This window comes from Equus caballus, chromosome 6, assembly GCF_041296265.1.
Source record: "Equus caballus isolate H_3958 breed thoroughbred chromosome 6, TB-T2T, whole genome shotgun sequence".
NCBI classification, from domain to species: domain Eukaryota; kingdom Metazoa; phylum Chordata; class Mammalia; order Perissodactyla; family Equidae; genus Equus; species Equus caballus.
The window spans coordinates 75072099-75094488 of record NC_091689.1 but is presented as its reverse complement, the minus strand read 5'-3'; the positions used below and the strand labels follow the sequence as shown (position 1 = coordinate 75094488).

Sequence of the window (22390 nt, the reverse complement as noted above, 5' to 3'; positions counted from 1 at the left end):
AAAACCAAAATTAAGTCAAATGGCTGAGGGAGAAAAATGATGAATATTATGTTTATGTCTAGTTAGATTATTTATTTAAGATAGCTGAAAAACTAAATGCCATAATTTTTAACCATCCCTGAAATAGGTTGTGTAAAAGCATAATATTGAATGAGATGTTTATAATAGTATTATCAACTTTTGAAATATTTGTTTAATTTTACGTATTTTTATTATCAGCAAATGAAGAAGGATGTTAAGGGAGCAGTAGTTTTATTGTTGCAAGATACATTTGGTTCTGATTTATTGACTTGAATGACTAAGTGACCTCTGTAGATTTTAAACAATGGAGTCATTGCCAAATTTACTGACTGAGTCCATTGAGAGAACTGGAAGTTATTTAGGCTATATATAGAATTTAGGAAATTTTAAATGAAAAACCAAGAATCTATATGAATTGCGAGGCTTTTCTTTAAAATCCCTGCTCTCACTAATTGATTGCTTATCTTGATAGTCCTTGAAAATATCTAATGTAGAACTTACAATTGATGTTGGAGCTCCTTTCTAAAGTTAAGTGTTTCCAATACTAATTTTCTAATAGTAAGTGTTGAATATAGTTATAATGCTTATTCTTGGAGAAGTTTACCTGAAGTTTACATAAGGAACGTAGAAACAAAAATATACACTTTCATCTATAGATGACGCTATGCAGTAGCAAGTGAAATAGACATTTCTAGTCAAATTTCTAGTCTAGCTACTTTCCAGTCAAACTTAATTAAAATAGACCCCATGGATAATCAATTCTTACTGTTAACTTTGTCTTCACTTGCTATTCTGTAGACCAAGCTTCAGATTTTACTTTTGTTTTTCAAATAGCTAGCTAAGGGATCTTTATAGTTAAAATTGAGAGTGATCATTACTATATAGAATAACCTTTACATTTAATGTTAGATGTATCATCTAACATCAGCTCGTGGGCCACCAGTGGAAGAGCAACCATTTTAGAAGAACATTGGTCAGTAAATTAGTACAAGATCCTATGGTTCATGATGTATTGGAATTGCTTCCTCCTTTTAGAAGAAGAAATGTAGAATGGCTCATAATACATTAAATTGGGAACAAGTGATTCTTCCTATTTTTCAAGATTCCCTACAATATGTCTCAGTAGAATCTATAGTCTGGCAGGGGAAACCGACATGGAACAGGTAATTACAGGCGTATTGAGGTGCAAAAGTTCTGTAAGAGCAATACCGAGTCTGGTCTGGATTGGACATCAGCTAGCCTTCATTAGGGGAGGCAGCGTTGCAGAGGGAATGAGATTGAAAACTCAGCATTGAAAAATATGTAGGGATGAAATTGAGGAAGGTGTCGGGGTGGGAGGAAATGACATGTGCAAAAGTCCTGAGCTGAGGAAGAAAAGAGTATTTTCCAGGAAACAGTGTTCTCACTCTATGTCATCTTTTCTTTTGCGTCATGGGAGACATTTTCAAGCTTGTCTTTCAATAAATCAATGTTGTGTTCTACAGCATTCTTTTTGTTCTTTATTGATTTTAATTTTTTTTTTACATTTTTCTATGGACAGTTTTCTGAGTTTACCCTTTTCTCTCATTTAAAAAACCACTTTTTCCTTAACTTTACCCAACAGTTGTATGAAACGGATATTTTTTTAATCAATATTACAAATGAAAAATAAAGGTTCAGTGAAGGTTAAGAAATTACCTATGGTTACCCAACTTGTAAAATCTATAAAAGGCAGTTTATACATGACTAGGACAGAGTGTAATAGTTAATTGTCAGGGATATTTTATTGCTAATTGGGGTACACACTAATTCTCCCAGTATTAGTATGTTTCCCACCACTGTCAGAGAGGATAGAATGTCAGATCAACATAACAGTTTATGAAAATCTAAAAAAAACACCCTCTCAGCAATGTTTTCCATTTCCTAAAACTGGGGCTAAAGAAACTTCATTTCTTTGTTTTATTTTGTTTAGCAATTTAAGTTTCTAGAATTAAATTAATCAAGTCTCTCACAAACATCGTTCGCTCTTCTGTAGTATCCTTATACATCAACAAAGCAGTAACTCACACCTCAAAGGTCAGAAGTAATCCTATTCTGTAGTTATGGACAGCTTCGCTTTAAAAACAAGAGTACATTTGTTCCAAAGTTAATCATGTTAGAATGGACTAATTAATTCCAACTCTCCACTTTGGAATGGAAAGTGCCAGCCAAACCTGCACAATTCTGGAGACTGCATTTTTAGGGCTTGCAAATTCTACATTTGTTTTGAATGCCTTGTTTTCCTTAAACAGAAGATTGTCTTCACCTAATTTATAGGAAGAATCAATTCAAGTTACTTGTGTTTAATGTTGCCACTTCTGAAGTGGGCTGCATCCTATATCTGCTGTTTCAGAGAAAAATATTTTGACTATGTCAACTAAGGATGATAGAGGTGATTTTTAAGAAAAATTCTTTTGGCAAGAATGCTGGAAAATAATGACACAGTGTTAATAAAACTTCAAGGGAATAGGATGGTTTCAGGGATATAAAATAGAGGGAAAAAAAAAACCCAAATTGCTGAGATACCAGAGAAAATAGTTGCCATGTTTGTGTACTCCTATCAAACAGCCTATTTCGAGAGATCTTTATAACTCAGAATGTATTGTGGTTTGAAAGAAGGAGGGTAGCATTTCACTAGTTATTTACTCTACGACTGCCTCCTTCCAACTAAAACATAATTCTTTGCATAACATGTTCTCTTTTACTTAAATTCCCACATGGAATTCATCAGAAATGGTAAAATAATGGACTTATTCCTCTTCAGATCTTGTGGAAAAATAGCTCTACTTTAAAAATGTAACCAAAGCATAATTTATTTTTCAATTCTTTGATTTTGTGCTTTTTGTCTATCTTTCCTAGAGGACTTTGAGTTTATTAACCAATAAATATATTTCATGGAATTTAAAATGTTTTAATAAATTATTTTAGAGTTTAATAAAACAAATAAGAATGGCTTACACCAAAGATCAACATCAATTAATCAGCTGATATTTATTGTACCTGCCACTTTGCGAGTGATGTGGATGATCTGAAAGGTCCTTGACCTCCAGAAGGCGGGTAGATAAAGCGTGTGACGAAAGTAGAAAGCGAGGAAGTGCTAAAAACAGAGTGAGACTCAGAAGAGTTCAGAGAAGTGAAAGACTGATAGGTATTTCTCCTAGACATGGGATTGGCTTAGAGCTTTAAGGATAAGTAATATTTAGAAAGCACCAGACGAAGTGATCAGTGGATGTGAAAGGAAGTGATATGAATTAGGCACTGTTGTTAAGTGACTATGTCACATTAAAGAGAAAATAATTGTTTTATGCCTAAGTAGAGCAAAGGCTGCTTGTTGAAAAGTAACAGCATATAAGGTTGGAAATGTTTGTTGACTCAAACTTGGTGGATCAAGAAAGCAAGGAAGAGTGTAAGTTTTGGTTCACTATTAAAGACAATAGAGAGCCATTGTCTGTTCTCAAGCAAAAAGGAAAAAAAAATATGTTTAAAATTGTTTAATAATAGTTTTGGTTAGAGATTAGAATAATGGAGAAGAGAAAGAATCGAAGATGACCTTGAGTTAGAGTAGGAGACACTATTCAGTTTGGTGAAGAATAATCTTATCTTTGCTAATGTACTACAGTGTCCAAGTTTACATTCCATTTGTAGATATTGCTTACAAAGGAACTATATTGTTGCGTTTTAAAGTAGAATCTTTAATGTCTCCTCTTGTGTTACATGGTTTTGTAAATGAATTTGTCGTTCTTATCAGAAATGTCAACAATTTACTGCATGATTCTTGGCACTGTTAAAAGAACTCAGAATTTTACAAAACAGAGACACATGGCAATGTCTAGATAAGGCATATCAAACAAACATATAAGACCATTGGTCTTTGTCTATCAGCAAACCTACTTCTTCAAGACTGAGTTTAACTATCCTCTTCTTTTTCAGTACTTACCAAATATCCTGGAAAGAAATGATTACCTTTCATGAATTTCTTAATTCCATCATAATTTTTTATTGTATAATTTTAATGGTCTTTAGTGTCTTGTAGTTTTTTTTTTTCTGATGTTTATTGTGTTTAACATTATTTAAGATCTACTCTGGCATTATTCATTTAAAGATGGTGTGTGTCATTTAGATTATGCACGCTTTGAGGTTAAATCAAGGGCAAAAGCAAGAGATGTTGAACGGACCTGTATTTATCTGCAACTCTCGGTATATGGTAGAAATTCAACAATATTCATAGAATGAATAAAATAGTAAATATTTCCCCATCTTCCATAAGTACTACTGTGTTGATATCATGAAAATTCATAATAATGATTACTTTTTAAAAGGGGCTAACAGGGAGAGTAGTGAATGCTTTTTTGCTTGAAAGGTCACAATTTAAAAGTTAGAAAAATAATATAATATGCACATGAGGAGAAAAACATTCTTCTATGTGTGCACATGTTCGTATACTCTCTGATAACATATGCGTGATGCTCAAAGTGATGTTTTTGGTATAAAATATGTTATACTCTTTGGAAAATAAACAATGAAGTCAAGAAACAGGGAAGTACCCAAGGGCAGTGGCTAGGAAGAGGAGAGCATATTGGTAGAACTGAAAGAGAAGATCAGTAGCATGAAAGAAGGCACAGTTTATGAAACTTAATACAGTTTATGAAGACCCATTACAGATTTTCACAGAATTCAGTGTATTATAAGTCGCATGTAAAGGCTGTAAGTGTTAATGGGAAGAGAAGAGAACATCTCAGATATGATAACAATAAGTCAATAATCAAGACACCGAGTTAAATTCATTGCCTACACAAATGGGATATAGTATTGCTTATAATATAAAAAGAGAAATTATCCCCAAACTATTTATTTTTTAATTTAAAATATTTTAAACATCTAATATCTGTATTAGATAGTCTAACAGCCTTTGAACTCATAATATACATGAAAGGCATAATATATTATCTAATGTTCTCAGAACTCAGTATATGTTTCTAAATGAAATCATATGTGAACAGCTGTCTCAGAGGAATGAGAGGAGTTGTCTGGAATCCGTGTCTTCTTTGCTTCACTTTTCCCTGGTACATATATCATGCTGAAAATTGTCAACATCCTCTCTGAGACTATGTGAAGGAAAATGGTATAAGAGAAAGGTAATATTTAGCGAGGGTCTATCACAAGTAATAGGACTGGATTAGGTAGTTCCTGTTCTTTATCTCATGTTCATCTCCATAGCAAACCTGTAATATTGGTGTTATTATTCCCATTTTATAAAAGAAGAAACTGGGAATTGGATAAGTGATGAGACGTGCCTGAAGTAACTCAGCTGGTAAATGGCAGAGCTGGTGTTCAATGCCAGAGCACAAGCTCGTTTCACTACATTGCATTGGCCTCACTCATAAAATGGCAATCGGCTGAAAAATGAAGTCAAGTCATTGTTTTTTACTAACTATATTGGAGGGTTGATAGAGAGATACATCTTCCATTTTGATGCAAAGGCAAACCTGAACTGAAGTGCACTTTAAAAAATAAATTTTCTGCTTTCTCAATCATGGTTTCCTGTATTGAGAGATCATTGGATTATTTTTTAACATCCAGAACATACTTTGCATTGTGGAGAAGCATATCAGGTTAAAATAGAATAGGTGGTGACTATACACAATCAAAAGCAAGTAGTATTGGATTATGCGTCATCATAGGAATTAGCGGCAGATAGCCTTCCATGGTAAAAGATGGAAAGCGTTTATGCCCCAGAAGAGTGGCTGGTACATTGTAAACAATCAATACTTTTTCATAGAATAAATGGATACCTTATGATATCAACATCAATGGATGGTCCAGGGCAGATTGGTAAATTTTAAATTCTCTCTAATTAAAAATATCAAGGTCTATCTTAATGAACATATCAAAGCAATGATGTTTTGATTGCTTCATTTAATACTTCTTGTGGATAAACTTAATCAAGATCAAATGAATCAAGTGCGTTCGTATTTATTTTCTAGTGCTCAGCTTCTTGTGGTAAAGGTTTAAAGTACCGTGAGGTGCTTTGCATTGACCAATTCCAAGGGAAATTAGAAGAAAAATATTGCAGTCATCTACAGAAACCTCGAACTCACAAAGCTTGTAGATCTGTCAGATGCCCTTCATGGAAAGCCAATAGATGGAAGGAGGTATGTGGTGTATTTTATAATTATACATGTATTTTTTCATTTAAAAAGCAAATCTTAATTGATTTTACATGCTTTCAATAACCTTGAAAGTTTTACTCCACTAAAATGTGCTTTATTCTCTTATACATTTTTTTGCACTATGCTGTGAATTAATACTGTGCACTGTTAATACATTTGCTAAGTCTATCATTAAATAATAAATTAGTTGTTTGATTTCTTTGTGGCTGTAAACTTTATAAGAATTTCTGTTACTGAATACTAGGGGGCTACTGATGATCATATTATTGCAGGTAGTCTAACAGTAAAATATATATGATGACATATTTAGTAACTGCCTTGTTTCCCCACCAAAGTCTTGGATTTGAACTAAGTTTACATCTTGGAGAAGCAACTTGCAAGTTCTAGATGGGATCGTAATTGGAGATTAAGAGTTAGGGAGATGTCAGAATTAGGTAGCCTGGGCTGGTCCAAGGTCGGAGTAGACACACTTGGAAAGACACAGCAAAAATGAAGCTGACCCATAGATGAGATTAAGGCTGAGAACGCAGTTTATAAAACAAGAGTGATCAATATTTGTCTTGGCATACTCAGAGAAGTAAGCTCAAAATCCAAATTGGGGGAGGCATATATTTGAAGGTGGTTGTCAAACAAAGACCAACTTGGGAAATGCTGAAGAGTCAAAGGGCATGAATGGAGTCAGAAATGTTAACTAGAATAGTGTCCCAATGATTGATTTCAAGGGGGCCAGGCTTTCAGCACAGTTGTCCGGCTGCCCTCCGCAGTACCGCAGAGTACTTATCCATTTCCTAAAGGGCCTAGTTATGCAAAGAGAAAAAGAAACTTATCTTCTTCTTTTTTTTTTTTTTTTACATTCTTGTTTTGTGTGGTTTTTTTTTTTTAAGTTTTATTTTTTTCGGATGTACATCATATTTCAAATTCTGGATACATTGCATCATGCTCACCACCCGAACACTAATTATAGTGCATCCCCTCACGTGTGACCCTAATCACCCCCTTTGCCCTCCCCCCTTCCCCCTTCCCCAATGGTAACCACCAGTCCAATCTCCAATGCTATGTGTTTTTTTTTTTTTTTGTCGTTTTCATCTTCTACTTATGAGTGAGATCATATGGTATTTGACTTTCTCCCTCTGACTTATTTCACTCAGCATAATACCCTCAAAGTCCATGCATGTTGTCACAAATGGCCGGATTTCATCATTTCTTATGGCTGAGTAGTAGTCCATAGTGTATAAATACCACATCTTCTTTATCCATTCGTCCCTTGACGGGCACCTAGGTTGCTTCCATGTCTTGGCTATTGTGTATAATGCTGCAGTGAACATAGGGGTGCAGGTATCTTTATGCCTTTGTGTTTTCAAGTTCTTTGGATAAATACCCAGCAGTGGAATAGCTGGATCATATGGTAGATTTATCCTTAATTTTCTGAGGATACTCCAAACTGCTTTCCATAGTGGCTGCACCAGTTTGCACTGCCACCAGCAGTGAACAAGGGTTCCCTTCTCTCCACACCCTCTCCAACATTTGTTGTTTCCTGTCTTGTTAATTGTAGCCATTCTGACCGGAGTGAGGTGATACCTCATTGTAGCTTTGATTAGAAATCTATCTTCTGCTGATGGAACTTCCCTGTCTTTTTCTAGTGTTGGAGCTATGTCTGTTAGGAAGATAGGGATTCAGACAGAAGCTAGAAGAAGTGGGGTTGCCCTGGGCTCCCAAGTCACCATCATTCACTCTGTGAGGTCAGCGCCTTGGTGCAGGGCACCAGCTTTTGAGTGGCACTATGTCAGCATGTCATTGTTATTGAATAAAAAACTCCCAAATTGAGTGAGAATCTCAGGTTTCCTTGTAGAAGAAGCAGCCTTTGTCAAGCTTTAAGATGCTAAGAATTGTGGTTAATATTTGACTGAAAACTAGAGGCAAACACATCTCTGTTTTTTATCCTACGAAAAAACATATATTCTGGAGAATTGCTTCTACATTGAATTTCGGTAAATAAAATTACTGCACATGCTTTAGCGGAATCTCTGATTTAAAAGATCTCCTGTTAACCTGTTTTATTTAATGAATGCCACTGCTACCTACTAAGTTGTTCAAGAAAGAAACACTGCATCCATTTGGTCTCCTATCCCTTGACACCACAATCACTCAATGGTTTCTCTCAATTCTCCTATCAAAGTAACCCTTGAATCTCCTTTGCAACCACCCCAGTCCACTTCATCATCACCTGTTCCCAAGTGTACAATGGCCTCCCTACATATATTTTTGCCATGATTTTCTTGCATATAGTCTGAGCTCTAGAAGAACTCAAATATTATAGTGACTCAATATCTTCTATGACTTACCATTGTCTTTAGGGGGAAGTCTAAACCCTAACCCATGCCTGTTTCTTCAGCATTATCTCACACCAGCAAATCTTAGAAACAATAGATATCTTGTTCACTAAACACCTACGTTAGTATCTAGCTAACTACTTCTTACTTGGAATACTGTGCAAAAAGTATTAGTTGCAAAAAGACTCGCTATCTTATAATTTTTACTTGTTTGTCATATTATGGTTTTGCTTAAAGTGGAGGTTTGCCTTACTTGATCTGGACCAAGATGTGGCAGAACGATGGCAAAGTAGCTTTCCCAGAGAGGGTGAAACTCTATAAAGGTGCTGAACCCAGCGTGTGGCAGATGACTGCCAATTCTGACATCAGGCAGGAGCCACCAGCAGGTGGGAGTGGAATTGGGAGAGATTTTTTTGCTTCTTGGCCACCAGCATTCCTATTGATCCCCAGGATTCTTTTGCTGCTGTGCAGCTGCTGCAGCTGTGGTTGGTATTCATGAGGGACACTTTCTGATCCTTGACCTCCAGCCCCACAACAGTGAATCAATCATCAGTGCTAACAAATTGGCCTTGGCTCACCACCAAGTCTGAAATTACATAAGACTCGCTAAAGGAATGTATTTCAGGGGTTTCTAAGATACAGATATTAATATTCAAGGACTATAAAAAACACAGATGCTGTTGTACGGAGTCTGCTTTCTTCTCTTTGAATTGGTTTTCCTTGTCATAGACATTAGCTTCATACACCCACGCAGTCCCCAAATCTCTGCCAGAAACAAATGACCACTTGTGAAGTCGTCAGCTTTTGATTTATTCTATAAAAAGTACCCACATGAAGTTAACAATTGCAGGCTGTCAGTGCACTACACATAATAATATATTCAACAGAAGTGTAATTTGAGAGGTAGTTACGAGATAATCACTGGTTGCTATTTTGTTCTGACTGCGTAAATTGTAACATTGCTTTAATATAATGGCTCACTGTAAAATAATTTCATTTTATTACTATTTTACATTATACCTCAAATGGGAAGACTCATTTGGCAAATTGTGACCACAGAGGTGCTCAACTGAGTTTGGAAGTAATGCTCTTCATTTGGTATTTGATATAACTTTTTTAATGAAAGGATTTAATAATGCATTTTAATGACAGCTGCTAAACAGGACCAATCATTGCTATTCAGGGCCATTTGTCCTCTGAGTCCAGATGTATACCTTTAGAGGGAAATAAATACTAGAATCATTGGAAAAGGAAAAAGCATCCCCCTTCCTTGAACCAGGGAGAGTTTTTTTTCTAAGTTTTACCTGTTTGGGAACTCCAGCTTCCCTTGTAAATTCAAGTTTTTAAGACTAGCATGGTGCTAGATTCCTCATTGTCTCATGCCCCATCAACTTAGTCCCATCCAAATGCAGTCTTTATGCTCAGGAAAAAAAATTGCACCTCCCCTTGATCATGGACAACTTAGAAAGATACCTAAAGAATCTCTCTCAACCTTATTGAATCCAGAGCCACACGAAATCAGCCATTTGCCTGGCTCCCCTTCTCTGAGACGTATCATTTTCTTTCTAGAATTTTAAGATGAGAGCTGGATCCAAGGGTGATCCAAGTTCCAAAATCTCACAATATTTGAGAGATTTGCTCAATGCCTCACTTTCCCAAAATCCCTAATTTGAAAAAATAATTTTGAAACCATATGCTAAATGCTAGCATGTTTAAATGATTTTGTGTTTCTGTAATTCCATATTTTCTATAGTTCCAAAATACATAAATCTACATTCTCATATTTTCAAAAATTTCTGACATAGGCATATATATCTCTTTCTAACATTAAAAGTAAAATATCATAATTAAGTCCCCACAGGCCCTGAGCAAGACCTGAGAACCTCTTCATCTCTACCCAAGGTTAAGTGACGTTACTACTATGAAGATTGGCTCAGACCCGAGGACAGGGAGGATGTCCTTCTGCTCTGGGGCTGGGTGAACCACGCCTCTCAATCTTTTCTAGCTAGTGCCATCGATTCTGTTTTTGCATTTCTATGCTGCCTGTTAACCCTCTTCCTTTATTATCTTTCTTGATGCTTAAGATGGCCTTTCTCTGAGTAGGCTGATGTGACAAACACTCTTTGGTTTGGGGCATGTGTCAAGAAATTTTCAAGGCAGAAATAATTGTATCTCTGTAAGAAAAATGAAAAAAATGGGACTAGGAAGGAAGTAGCAAGGGACAGTCATCTCCTGACTGTGAGAAACTTCTGTATTCCCCACAACTGTAGGTATTATTACATTCATTATGTGCATGAGGAAACAACAGCTTATTAAGTAGTTTGTGCAGGTCACAGACCAGGAAGTGGTGGCGGCAAGTGTTTGAACACAAGTCTGTTTGAGCTTTTCCTACTGTAGTTGCTGTCATAATTATTTCATTATACATTAGCTCATCTTTACATTTGTTTTAAAAAAGTCTTTTCCATAAATACAAGATTTATATGGATTTTACCCAGCATGGGAAAATAACTGAGGGTTTAGTTGATCACACATTAAATATGATGTAGTTGTTTAAATCACTAGCAACATAGCAAGCTACATTAATGGATAGATAGGGTTCAAATCTTTGGCACTAATAGATCCTGGTCAGATTTTTGGAGCAGTGTCTATTCTGGGACCCATATTATAAGAAAAGTCTTGACAAATTCCCAGATTCCCAGGGAAGAGTAATCAAATGGTTACAACTATTCTGTATCAGTTTCATTGTGATCTGTTGCAAGTAGGAAAAGCCCTGATTATTAATGGCTTAAACTCAAAGAAATTTATTTTTACGTTACTGCAACAGGAAGGTTACTGGTTTTAAATTTGATTTTGCATCCTCCACAATGTCAAGGTGCTGGCTTGGCATTTCTGTGATTTTGTTGGTCAACTCCTAAGGTCGTAAAATAGCTGCCACCGTTCCAGACTTCACAACTTTGTACTTTCTCACATGAAAGTAAGTATGTATTTGTTCATATGTTGGTAAGAAGGACAGATTCTGAACAGTCGGTAAATTTAAAGAATAATATTTCAGGTCAATAGAAGAAGAGTATCTGCTAACATTAGAATCACCCAAAGATGGAATGACCAATTTCAGGATACAGTGAATGTGCCTGGACTCAGGCTATGGAAGTATGGGTTGGTTTGATGGTCATTCATTCACTATAACTATAAACGGCATTTCATAATTGAAGAGAAATTAGGATTAGATATTACTAATGTCTTTTCTAATTCAAAATGTCCTACTACTGCTACATTATTGATTCACTTAAAATAGACCATATTTACAAATAAGCAACTATAATGAAATGAAACCTAAATCCATTAATAAAAAATTATAAATAATGCATCAAAAGAGTTGACTTCACTATTGGCATTTTAAATATCATTTATTAAATAGCAGAGTGAGTCAACCTTGATGAACCTGTTTTTGCAATGCACGTTTTAACGTTTCTTCATCTCTGCTCTGCAATAGCTAAAATGGCTACAGTACCTGTGGATTTGCTAGAATTCACCTTCTCCACTTCCACTGTCAAGCCTTTAAAGTGCCGGTCTGTACAGTGTTATAGGATATCTATGTGTAAAGGGGATATTTGGCTCATTTTCCCTGTCTGAATTGAATTATGCAGTGTTGGTGTGCTAGTGCCTTCCAATCAATTATTTGTGTTATACTTGTACTTACAGCCTCATATTGCTTTCACATTAGTTACCCGAATTTTAAAAAAAGATAAAATTTAACATGATCGTAAATACCTTGTTCTATGCTGCTGTTAAATAAGGGCGAGTATTGGGAGTTAGAAGTGTCCCTTGGAGGCCATTCTAGTAAGTCACTTGGATTAAGAGTGGGTGATCACATCTTCACAACTTCTGTGACGATAAGAGGAAGTGACTGAGGCCAAGGTAATGAGTTCTGCTTTGGAAATGTTGAATTTGAAGTGTCTTTGACATGTCTAGGTAGAAGACGTGCAAATTCTTGTCAATACATGAAAATATAAATGCAGAGCTCACAGGGGTTGGAGGGTGGGGGAACTGGTGAAGGTGGTCAAAGGCACAAACTTCCAGTTATAAGATAAGTAAGTACCGGGGATGTGATGTGCAACATGATGACTATAGCTAACAATGCTGTATGGTATATAGGAAAGATGCTAAGAGAGTAGATCCTAAAAGTTCTCATCACAAGGAAAAAAAGATTTTTCTTTTTGTTTTTCTTTTGTATCTATATGAGATGATGGACGTTAAGTAACTTGCGGTTATCATTTCACAATATACATAAGTCAAGTCATTATGCTGTACAGCTTAAACTTACACAGTGCTGTGTGTCAATTATATATCAATAAAACTGAAAAAAAATGTAGAGCTCAGAATTATGATCCAGGTTGGAGAGAACAGGTTTAGAAATTATTGGTACATAGAAGAAATTGCTCAGAGAGAACTCAGAGGGTATAAAGAGAAGGAAGTTCTAAACAGAACCCTGGGATATGCTAACATTTAAAGCCTGGACGGGGAAAAGAAGTCAGTTAAGGATTCTGAGAAGGAGCAATGTAAGAAGTGAAAAGGGAACATGTAGAACCAGGGGGATTTCAAACACAGGAGCCAGAATGGCTTAACAAAAAGTGGTCAATGGTGTAAATGTGTCAGTGAGAGTAACGAAGAACAGATTCGAAAAGTTTGGGATGGATTCGGCCATTAGGGTTATTGATGACATCAGGCTAAGAAATAGTTCATTTAAGCAATAAATTCTCTGTTCAAATCTAAAATCGCATATTGTACTCTTATCTCTAAAAATACTGGAAAACAAGAGTTGCTTGTTTTCTTCCAAGCAGTAGTCCTTTTTTTTTCTTTTTTTTTTTTATCCTTTCAGGAACAGGTCCACAAGAGTCGTTTTCAGTATCTCAGTGGATTTTTCTAAACTCGTGCTATGATCAAAGGACCAATAAGCCACTGTGGTTTATTGAATTACAGAAAATTATATTTGTCTGATAGAACTTCTTGCTAAGCTGTGTTTTGTGAATTGTGTTTTTCCAGGAAATTTTTTTTCAGGTTTCGAGGCAGGAAGTTTTCCAAATATAGTTTATATTTCTGAAATTATTCCTGGAAAATGTTTGCGGGAGCCTTATTTTATAGGCTAAACATTTTCACAGGAAGTTCCGATACGCTAAACTACTTCCAGACATTTTAATCCACTTCATATTGTGCCCTGCACAAAGCATGCATTAAATGATTATTGTCTCCATACAAAGGAGCTGTAACATTTTTTGTGAAAATATTCAATGAGTTGGCAAAATTCAATTGCTTAAGCATAAAATAAAAGTCAATATAAACTATGCAGTTACACATAATCTTCTTCATAGGTTAAAAAAACATAAAAATTATCTTTCATATCACTTGTTGCTGCTTATACACACAAGATAGAAAACTAAATTTTAAAGTACCTTTAGAGTGAAAATGCTGTAACAGTCTGTAGGATGAATTCGAATCTACCAACTGTTGTGGGATTTAATTTTTTTTACATTCACGGTAAAATCATATTCTGCAGATAAATATTTACTGTTGTGAAAAAGGAAATTAGTTACTCTGGGACTCCTGCAAAAATAGAGAACTTAATGAAGAATGTGATTTTTTTACCCTTATAATATCACAGTTGGGAACAGTGATGGATCCCCCAATATCACTCAACATGACCTCAAATCCCTTCTCGAATAACAAGGAGTATAAAAAACCAAACTCACAAATTAAATCTATACCCCTGGACGTTCTCCACACTTATTAATGTTGGCATCACAGCTCTTGGTTGCGGTCAAGCTCTGTTGTTATATGGCCTGGCATTCTAGAGCTGAAGGAGCCCTGAGAGTTTGCCAAGTCCTTCTGCATTCCCCAGAGGCAGCACAGTGAGAGCTCAAAGCCTGGAGTCAGGAAGAACTGAGCTTCGGGACAAATGGATAAAGAAGATGCGCTATATATACACACTGGAATACTACTCAGTTATAAAAAAAGATGAAATTTGCCATTTGCAACAACATGGATGGACCTTGAGGGTATTATGCTAAGTGAAGTAAGTCAGATGGAAAAAATCAAACACTGTATGATCTCACTCACAAGTAGAAGATAAAAGCAACAACAACAACAGACACATAGATACAGAGATTTGATTGGTGGTTACCAGAGGGGAAGGGGGAACGGAGGGTGAAAGGGGTGATTGAAGACATGTGTGTGGTGATGGATGGTAATTAGTCTTTGGGTGGTGGACATGATGTAATCTACACAGAAATGAAAATATAATGATGTGCACCTGAAATTTATATAATGTTGTAAACCAATGTTACCGCAATAAAAATAAATTAGATAAATAAAATTTAAATAAAAAGAAAGAACTGAGCTTCAACCTGCTTCACCACTAACTAGAGGCACCATCTCAGGCAAGTGATTTAACATCTCTGAGTCTCCAGCCCTCAGCTCTGGTACTTTCTCTCTAGAGCTATTTTCAGGAATATATGAGAAGTTTTCCATGAAATTTAACAAATAACACAAACATTCTTTGTACAGCTAAGAAAAATGAGACCCGGAGAGGTTAAGACAAGGTTTTCGAAGTTTACGGTTTACACAACCAGCTTCCCAAAACACATGTCTTTTGCAATATAATTATGAATGCACAAATTAGCAAAAATTTGTACCCCCAAACTACCATAGATACTTCAGGTATAAAGATAAATATAGCACAAACTTGGAAATTATTATTTCTTTGCGGGAGATTATGAGTACAGTGTAAAGACTTAAATGATATTTAGAAGCAATGTAGTAGAATAGTTTGTGTGGTAAATTTTATAGATATTAAGTACATTTAAGTCAGAAGAGAGAGTGATCAATTCACATGGAATGGCTAGTATAATATGATTAGCTTGCCACAGTCTCTGTAAGGCTTGAATGAGTATTGCAAAATAAAGAAAATCTATCTGAATATTTGTGTAGATGCTCCAGACCAGACAATGTTAAAAATACTTATTACGTGTATTTTCTATCTGATGCATGATGTAGTATCAGCTTATGTTTAAAAGAAATAAGAAAATAAGTCATGGCTCTATTTAGTATTTTTACGTAATTTGATATTTGGTAGTTAATTGTTCAATCATTTGGGCTTCTTTGTAGTGCTCTGTGACCTGTGGCTCTGGAGTTCAGCAAAGGGATGTGTACTGCAGACTGAGAGGCGTTGGTCGGGTGGCTGAAGAAAAGTGTGATGGGTCCACCCGGCCTTATTTTCAGAGGCAATGCTGGCGTCAGGACTGCGTACAGTACCAGTGGGTGGCAAGAGAGTGGCTGGATGTGAGTACTGACAAGCAAACTTTCAAAGACAATTCTTCAATAAAACAGTGTGTTGATCGTTTCATCATTGCATTTCTAGTGTTCAACATCATGTAAGAAAAAAGAGACACATCGGGAAGTGAAGTGCGTTGATGCCCAAAACATTCAAGTGAACGAAAGTTTTTGTGATCCTTCAACCAGACCTCCCTCCATCAAAAAGTGCAGGAACCCTCCCTGCAAATATATTGTGGTAACAGGAGACTCATCACAGGTAAGGCAGAGAAAGGGAGTTGAGAAGTTTTGCTCCTGGAAAAAATGACTGAGTCTAAAATGTGACACAGTTGAAACTAGATCTGAATTTGAATATGGGGGCAGATAACGGTATGCATGCCAATCTAAGGATTAAAATGACTGACAGTTGGATGGCGCAGATAGAGCAATAGCGACACCTCTGTTAAGCTCTAGGGCAGTTCTGAAGCATCAGTTGGTGCCGACTGTGAAACCAACTACTGGGAACAATCTGGCAATCTGGCCCTGCATAGTTGCCTGCTTTTCAAAAACAGCTTTAAGATATAACTGACAAATAATAAACTGCATATATTTCAAGTGTACAGCTTGAGAAGTTTTGATGTATGTAGATACCCATAAAATCATTACCATTTTCAAAATAGAGAGCATGTCAGTCACCTCCAAAAGTCTCCTTGTGCCTCTTTGCAATTCCTTCCATCTCTCCCTCCTCCACCCCACAGGCAACTCAATCTGGTTTTTTGTTTGTTTTGTTTTTTGCTAAGGAAGATTTGCCCTGAGCTAACATCTGTGACAATCTTCCTGTATTTTGTATGTGAGTCGTCACCACAGCATAGCCACAAAGGAGTGGTATAGGTCCATGCCCAGGAACCGAACCCAGGCTACCAAAATGGAATGTACTGAACTTAACCACTTGGCCAAGGGGCCAGCCCCCTGTTTTTTACTATTAGTGGTCTGTCACTATATTAATTTGTGTTTTCTAGAGTTTCATATAAATGAAATCATGCAGTATGCACTATTTTCTTTCTGTAGCATAAATTTGTTGAGATTCAGTCAGGTTGTAGAATGTATCAATAGTTTATTCCTCTTTATTATTGAATACTATTTCACTATATGGATATTTTTAAGGCCACTAATCTTTTCTTCTGTGATGTCTGATCTGCCATTGGTCCAGTCTATTTTTTATCTCAGACAGTATACTCTTCATCCTCAGAAGTTTGATTTCAGCTTTTTCATATCTTCCATGTCTCTAACTTTTTGAACATATTACAATTATTAATAATTTTTTAATGTCCTTCTCTCCTAATTCTAACATCTATGTATGTGTATGTTTACAATTTAGGGAATTTTAGTGTATTAACAAGTTTGTACAACCATCACCATGATCTAATTCTAGAACATTTTATCACTCCAAAAGAAACTCTGTACACTCTAGTACTCACTCTTCATTCCCTCCTTCCCCCTAACCCTGGACAACCACTGATCTATTTTCTGCCTCTGTGGATTTGCCTGTTCTGGACATTTCATATAAACGGAATCTGTGGTCTGTTGTGGTCTGGCTTCTTTCACTTTGCATGATATTTTTAAGGTTCATTCATTTTGTAGCATAGGCAAGTACTTCATTCCTTTCTATGGATGAATAATATTTCACTGTAGGGATATACTACTACATTTTCCTTATTCATTCATCAGTTGATGGCCATTTGGGTTGATTCACTTTTTGACTATTGTGAATAATACTGCTAAGAACATTTGTGTACAAGATTTTGTGTGGACATAATTTTCAATTCTCTTGGGTGTATACCTAGGAGTAGAATTGCTAAGTATTATGATAGCTCTATGGTGAATTTTTGAGGAAATTCCAAACTGTTTTCCAGTTACTGCACCATTTTTTTTTATTTCTACCACCAATGTATGAGGATTCCAATCTCTCCTTATCCTCATCAATACTTGTCACAGTCTATCATTTTGAATATATCCATCCTAATGAGTATGAGTGGTATCTCATTGTGTGTTTGAATTGCATTTCTCTAATGACTAATAATGTTGAGCATCTTTTTATGAGCTTTTTGGCTATTTGTATATCTTCTTTGGGGAAATGTCTATTCAAATCCTTAGCTCATTTTTTTATTGGGTGATTTGTCTTCTTATTGTTGAGTTGTAAAGTTCTTTATAGATTCAGGATACCAACTTTTATCAGTTATATGATTTTTAAATATTTTCTCTCATTTTGTGGTTTGCCTTTTCAGTTTCTTGATAGAGTCTTTTGATACACAAATGTTTTTAGTTTTGATGAAGTAAAATTTACCTGTTTGGGGGGCCTATTTGTACTTTAATATCATATCTAAGAAACTATTGCCTACCCAAGGTCGCAGAAATTTACATCTATATTTTATTCTAAGAATTTTAAATTTTAGCTCTTACCTTTAGGTCCTTGATGTGATGTGAGGTGGGGTCCAACTTAATCCTTTTGCATGTGGCTATCTAGTTGCCCCAGCACAATTTGTGGAAAAGACTATTCTTTCGCCATTAAATTATCTATTATTGAAGTGTTATTTCTGAACTCCTGATTCTTTTCCCTGGTCTATGTGTCTATCCTCATGTCAATACCACATAGTCTTGGTTACGGTAGATTTATAGTAAGTTTTGAAATCAGGAAGTGTGCAGGAACCAACTTTGTTCTTCCTTTTCAAGATTATTTGTCTATTCTGTCTTCCTTACATTTTTATATGAATCTTAGGATCAACTTGTCATAGTCTGTGTAAAGGTCAGCTAGGATTTTGTTAGAGATTACACTGAATTTGATCAATTTGAGGATATTGCCATCTTAATAATAAATTTTCCAATCCATGAACATGAGATGTCTTTACATTTATTTAGGTCTTATTAATTTCTTTCAAGGATGTTTTATAGTTTTCAGTGTACGAATCTTGCATTTCTTTGGTTAAATTTATTCCTAAGTATTTTATTAATTTTTTATGCTTCCATTCCATGGAATTGTACTCGTAGTTTTATTTTCTGATTGTCCATTGCTCCTGTATAGAAATAGAACTGAATTTTGTATGTTGAACACATTTATTGAATCTAATTCTTTTCTCGTTGGGTTACTTTGGGTTTTTTATGTGCGGAAGTATATCATTTGCACATAGAGATACTTCTATTTCCATTAAATCTGGATGCCCTTTATTTCTGTTTCTTGCCTAATTTCCTTGGCTAGAACCTCCAGAACAACGTTGAACAGAACTGATGAAAATAGACATCCTGGAATTCTTCCTGCTTTTTAGAGGAAAGCTTTCAGTTTTCACAATTAAATATGTTAGCTATGGATTTTTAGTAGATTTCCTTTATCAGTACTCTTCGATTCCTAGTTTGCTTAGTGTTTATATCATGAAAATGTGTTGGGTTTTGTTAAATGCTTTTTCTGCATCTATTGAGCTGCTCATGTGATTTTTGTCTATGATTCCATTAGTAGGATGTATTCCATTGATAGATTTTCCTATGTTGAAACAATCTCACATTCCTGGGATAAATCACACTTGCTGATAGTGTATAATCCTTTTTATGTGCTTCTGGAATTGTTTTCCTAGTGTTTTGTTGAGAATTTTTGCCTCTACATTTATGAGATATTGGTCTGTAGTTTTCTTTTCTTGTCACGTCTTTGCCTGATTTTTGTATGAGGGAAATATTGGTCTCATAAGATGAATTAGGAAGTGTTCCTTTTTCTTCTGTCTTCTGGAAGAATTTTGGAGGGGTTGGTGTTAATTATTTAAACATTTGGTGGAATTCGCCAGTGGAGGCTCTGGTCCTGGCTTTTCTTTGTGTGAAAGTTTTTGATTATTAATTTGGTCTCTCCACTTGTTTTAAGTCTATTCAGATTCTCCCTCCTCCCTGGGGTTTGTTGTTGCCACTGTTCGTTGTTATTATTTGTTTGCTTAGTGACATTTCTGAACTAGCTGTAAAGTCTGTGTTCTTTGTCACATGTGGTGACTGAAGTCTCTGCTTGATTAGTTTAGTTGTGAGCTAATGGTTGGATAGTGATTTCCTGAGATACTTGGAACCAATAATCTCCTGTCTTTGCCAAGGGGCTCTGTGTGCACTTGTGGGCACCTTTAACACACAGCCAGGAAGTTGACAGCTTTTCTTAACCTTAACGTCCTGCTTGTGCAGAACCTTGACATCAGCCAGAGGTAAGAGTGTAGATGCTTCTTAGGTACTTCCTAAGCAGACACACAGCTCTGGAGGTGTGCATAAGCCTGAGCATGCCCATGACCTTCTGGATACCTATGAATCTACTGGAACTTTCAAAGTCCCTGTGGACATCTCATTTCCCAGCTTTTCCTTTTAAGCTTTTTGGCTAACCTGTTGTTTGCCCACTGTTATCCACCTCCTCTGGAAGCTGCAAAGTTAAACAATGGCCTTTAATTGTGTTCAACAAATACCCCTGGAGAAAAGTCTTTCAGCCCTGGGAAAAGTCCAAGTCAAGTCAAATAAAGACAGATTTGCAAGTGGGGTCTTCCATAAAACTACCAAACACTTCAAATAATGATAGTTCCCTGGAAATGAGGCTTAGAAGGGTATCCCACCCTGTTTTGTGCCAGTGGCTGCCAGGCTGCTGGTTTTCACCACGTAGGAAGGACTATTGATTTTCCAGGCTGCCATGAAACTGGAGAGGGGGAATGACAATAGGGCAAATTAGACCACCACAAACCTTTCTCTTCTTACCAAGATTTAGCCTTGTTTCTTGAATAAATGCTTCCCGGATTGCTGCAAGCCTTTGGTTATTTCCAGAGTTATGAAAAAGTTGATTCAGACAAGCTTTGCCAGTTTTCTCACTGCCTTTATGGAAGAGAGAATTTTCAGAAGTCTTTCCTCTGCTATTTTCACCGATGTCATGCACCCCTCTGGGTCTGTTTTAATAGATGGATTTTTCTCCTCATCATGGGTTATATTTTCCTGTTTTTTTGCATGCCAGTTAATTTTTTAATTGCATGTCAGACATTATGAATTTTACTTTTTGGCTAGTGGGTAGACTTTATTCCTACACATATATTTTGAGCTTTGTTCTGGGATGCAGTTATTTTGTCTGGAAGCAGTTGAATCCTTTCTTGTCTTGCTCTTAAAATGTGTTATGTGAGGCCAGTGCATCATTTAGTCTAGGGTTAGCTATTCCCCTCTTCTGTGCAAGACCTTTTTGAGCACTCTACCTATTTCCCCATGTATATAGGGGTTTTCAGTCTGGCTGGAGGGAACAGACACTATATTTGGTCCCATGTGAGTGCCAGATACAGTGATTGCTAAGTCTTGATTGGTTCATTCCTTGGCCTTGTTGGTGTCCTCACATGTATGTATGCACTGGTCAGAACTCTGCTGTTCCCTTGGGCTCCACCCTTTCCTTGTTCCAAGACATGGAAACTTCCTCAAGGCAGTGGCCCGGGGCAGTTATGGGGTCACTTTGTTTTTTCCCATCTCCCAGGATCACTATCTTTTATTGCCTAACATCTAGTGTCTTAAAAGACACTGTTTTATATATTTTGTCCAGGTGTTTTTGTTGTTTCATGTTATAAGGTAATTCTATTTCTTTTGACAGAAGCAGAAGTCTATTTGCCCATTTTTGGCCTTGACCTTTAATTTATATTAAATCACTTACCTATTCTATTCAAATTACATTATATGTATTAAGATAAATGTGTACTAACTTATATATATAGTTACTAATAAGCTTAGGCTAATAAATGTCCTTTATTTCAGGTAAGAACACCTAATATGTTCTATTTCTCCAAAGCCGTGCCTATGGGGAGATAAAGTTTCATTCAATTAAGCTATTCTAAGTAATGTAATAAAAAAAAAGAGCCTAGGCACTAAAAATAGACAATCTAATTGAATCTGGATTCTTTCTATTTACTGTTAAAACTCTGGGAAAGTTGCCTAATGTCTCTGAACCTTTGTTTACTCATCTGTAAATAAGGCAAATAAATATGACTGTTGTGGGGATGATATAGCATAGTTTATAGTAAGCATCTGACAAATAGCAGGCCCTGGTTAAGTTTAAGGGGATCTTCTTCTCCCCTTGTACCCGTGTATTTTTCAGTGTGCAGATAACTGTGGATTTAGTTACCGACAAAGGATTACATATTGCATGGGAATCCAGTCTACTGAGAAATATAAACTCCATCAGCTTTGGCCTATGGACTATCGAGAATGCCCTGTGCTGCCTTCCCCTCAGGTTTACAGATGCAATTTTAGGAGCTGTTTGCATACAGCCACTTGGAAAGTTGGAAAATGGAGCAAGGTCTGTACATAATTATGAATTTGAAACTTTCTGAACGAGGCTTTCTAGGTGGGATGCCTGGTAATCTGCATGTCTAACCAGATTTCAGAGTTGTCTCATACCCCTATTATCGAAAAACCACTTTATCAATTATTTGTGTAAATATCTTATCTCTTTTTCTATGCTTGCTATAACCTGCTTGTAACCAGGGACCATAATTAATACTAACTTCTATTCCTCAG

At 36.1% G+C, this 22390-nt stretch overlaps 1 protein-coding gene across 2 annotated transcripts in view; it reads left to right on the top strand.

Annotated features, from left to right (window-relative positions):
• The window catches only part of ADAMTS20 (ADAM metallopeptidase with thrombospondin type 1 motif 20), a 163781-nt gene that overhangs the window by 116122 nt on the left and 25269 nt on the right, over nucleotides 1-22390 (top strand). For both annotated transcript variants that reach the window (XM_023643400.2, XM_001488308.6), the window contains 4 exons: nucleotides 6024-6191; nucleotides 15701-15874; nucleotides 15954-16124; nucleotides 21969-22169. In XM_023643400.2, coding sequence (XP_023499168.1) covers nucleotides 6024-6191; nucleotides 15701-15874; nucleotides 15954-16124; nucleotides 21969-22169 — 714 coding nt within the window. The remainder of the gene's footprint in view (nucleotides 1-6023; nucleotides 6192-15700; nucleotides 15875-15953; nucleotides 16125-21968; nucleotides 22170-22390) is intronic.